The following is a 2,837-nucleotide window of genomic DNA, read 5'->3' as shown; positions in this document are numbered from 1 at the left end:
GGAAGTAAACTTTTATTACTGCCCTCGTTTCATAACTTTGGGGTTGATCATACAGTATCTTTATGCCAAAATATATTAATACCATATCATGTGACAATTCTACTTTTTGATATTACCTCATAGATAGACTTATATGTATCTATAAGGAGGCATGTAGAAGACAGAGAAACGTTTATCACTTGGCTCGCAAACACGACCCAAGCAGGGATCAAACCCGCAACCTTGATATGAGCTCTGACCAGGAATCGAACCTGCTACCTTTTAGTATATGGGACAGCACTCCAACCAACTGTACTACCCAGCCATGGCACCTTAAGTTATCTTAAATATTCCGGTACTGTTTATATATTTAACATTTAAAATCACAGTTGTAAATTAATTAATTAACATGTAAGTAATTAATGTGTAAAAAGGCTGCTGGACATCCACTGAGCCCCAGTTTTTTTCTCTCACTCTTACTACTAATACTTCTCCCCTCGGGGCTAGTAATTTGGAAGTATCCCCTATCCTTGTTCTAGCTTCTCATGCCACCATCCTGAGAAATCCTTTTATTCTTTAATCTAAAGGTCCTATTCCATACCTGTGACAAAGACACAGTTATTTGAGTTAGCTTAGGGCAACTGCTTCTGTTTCTGGGTTTCTCAGAATATGTTAAATCTTTCTTTCGTTTTTCTTATAATCAAGACCTACCAAAACTAGAAACTTTCCAATTCTTTTTTTACTGGGAGTATATAATAATAATAGTAATGTTTATTTTTAAAAGACACTATAATGCTCATATGACTGATAAATGCAGAGTGTTATTTGGACAAAAATACATATAGAATAGATAAGCAGGTACATATTTTAAATGGAAGGAAGAACCAAGTTGGATAATATTAAACTTACTCAATAATATGTGTTAGAAAGTAAAAGAAACCTCATTAATCCACTTTCACTAATTTGAATTTGTGATTGCCAACTTGGAGCAGGTTAAAGTACATTATTGCATTATTGTTTTATCTATTTAAGAAAATTTGATAAGCCAGTTAAATGATAAACAAGATTTATGAAGTATACTAAATCAATTTTCAAAAGCAAATTATCTATCTTGTCCTGCAAAATGTTGTATATAAATGAAGAATACTAATTACAAATGAGTTTTACTTATTAAAAGTAGATTCAATAAACATATACTTTATTGTCACATGTACATGTAATTTATTTACTATTTGTATTTCACACTTCCTTAATTGGTTGTAATTAGCGTGTGTGTGTGTGTGTGTGTGTGTGTGTGTGTGTGTGTGTACACATGTCAAAAGATATGTAGGGATCACAGAAAGCTTTGACTTTGTCACTAATCGCCCCCCTACTCCCACCCCACAGGTTTTTACCAAGCCTTGCAAGGTCAGCATTAGAAAAAAATCTGGCAGATGCTTCAATAGAAATAAGTACTGATGATAATCTAGAACCAGAACTGGAGGATTACAAATGTAAGTATTTGGTTTCTTTCCCTTTTAAGTGAAATAACTATCGAATGTTTTCTGTTATCACCTTTACATTAAAAAATGACTTTGTTTTTCATTTATTTTATTTTATTTAGGGTTGAAAAAAATGACTTTAAAAAAATTTTTTTTAAAATTTAGTTTGAAACCCACTTAAAAGTTAACGCTTAGAGTACTTCCTTTATTTCCATACCAGAGACAGGTCCTCCCCCCCTGCCCACTCCCACTCCTCCAAGAGTTACTGTTGAGGTGAACATGTTAAGGGCTCTCAGAATTTCTGCTGTAAATAAACTTATGTGGTTTTATTTAACCTTTTATCCAACTATATTCCACCTTAGCATCTAAAATTCTGTTTTCCTTGCACAACATTTACATTTTGAGGACCAGATGTGTCTAATGGGAAGCTATTCTAGGTTGAGATAGACTAAAATAATATTCAGAGCACTATTCCATACGTTCCTAATATTCCATGTCCACATATTGTCTTTTTTGGTACTTTTTTCATGAAGAGCCGTATGTATAATTTTGAATTGGGGGAGATTTAGCTCTTCCTATGAAAGATCCTCATTCTTCAATTAGAGCACAATGAAAGGTTCTATGATTTTTGAGGTATTAATGACCTGTTTTATCAAAACATGCAATGTGTGCCCATTCTCCAAAGGGAACTATTGGTGTTTTCTTTGAAGTAGGTGTTTTTTAATTGTTGGGGATACACTGAATTTGATATTAAGAAAATAAGATGCCTTTTTCAAAAGTAAAATGATAAGCTCTGCATACTGATGGATCTGAGTATAGATACACAGAGCCAGTTCAGAGACAGGACAATTTTCATACTTTTTAGACTGTAATGTTATTTGATTGAATTTTTTGATATATACAAATAAAGACTGTATCATTCAGACTATAGATTGTTTAGTTTTGGTAACAGGGCAGTGTTAGCTGTCCCATCTAATCTTTGTGTAGAGGAGAAGGGACCTAAGTCAAGAAGCTTTTGATTGCTCTGATTCCATTCATCTTTAATGTTCTCCCTTTTGGAAAATTCATTTAATTCACTTTCCTTTTTTTAAAACATAATTTTAGTGATTTGAGTAAGGAAGGAAGAGAGAGAAAGAGATAGAAAACATCAATGATGAGAGAGACTCATTGATTGGCTGCCTCCTGCACGTCCCCTACTTGGGATTCAGCCCGCAACCCTCGCATGTGCCCTGACCAGGAATCAAATCTTGACCTCCTGGTGCATAGGTCAATGTCAAACACTAAGCCACGCCAGCTAGGCTAATTCACTTTCTTGGTTTAGGGACCATGCTCACCAAGCAACATTCTGATACGGATTTAGCTTTATTTTTTTTTTCG

The 2,837-nt window shown here is 34.1% G+C and overlaps 1 protein-coding gene across 1 annotated transcript in view; it reads left to right on the top strand.

Annotated features, from left to right (window-relative positions):
- VWA8 (von Willebrand factor A domain containing 8) overlaps positions 1–2,837 on the top strand; it is a 368,307-nt gene that overhangs the window by 138,094 nt on the left and 227,376 nt on the right. Inside the window, exon 15 of the mRNA XM_015559449.1 lies at positions 1,366–1,472. Within this exon, the coding sequence (XP_015414935.1) occupies positions 1,366–1,472 (107 nt within the window). The remainder of the gene's footprint in view (positions 1–1,365; positions 1,473–2,837) is intronic.

The sequence above is a fragment of the Myotis davidii genome, unplaced genomic scaffold (genome assembly GCF_000327345.1).
Source record: "Myotis davidii unplaced genomic scaffold, ASM32734v1 scaffold70, whole genome shotgun sequence".
Classification (NCBI taxonomy): Eukaryota; Metazoa; Chordata; class Mammalia; order Chiroptera; family Vespertilionidae; genus Myotis; species Myotis davidii.
The sequence above is the reverse complement of the archived record's forward strand: the minus strand, read 5'-3'. Positions and strand labels throughout refer to the sequence as shown.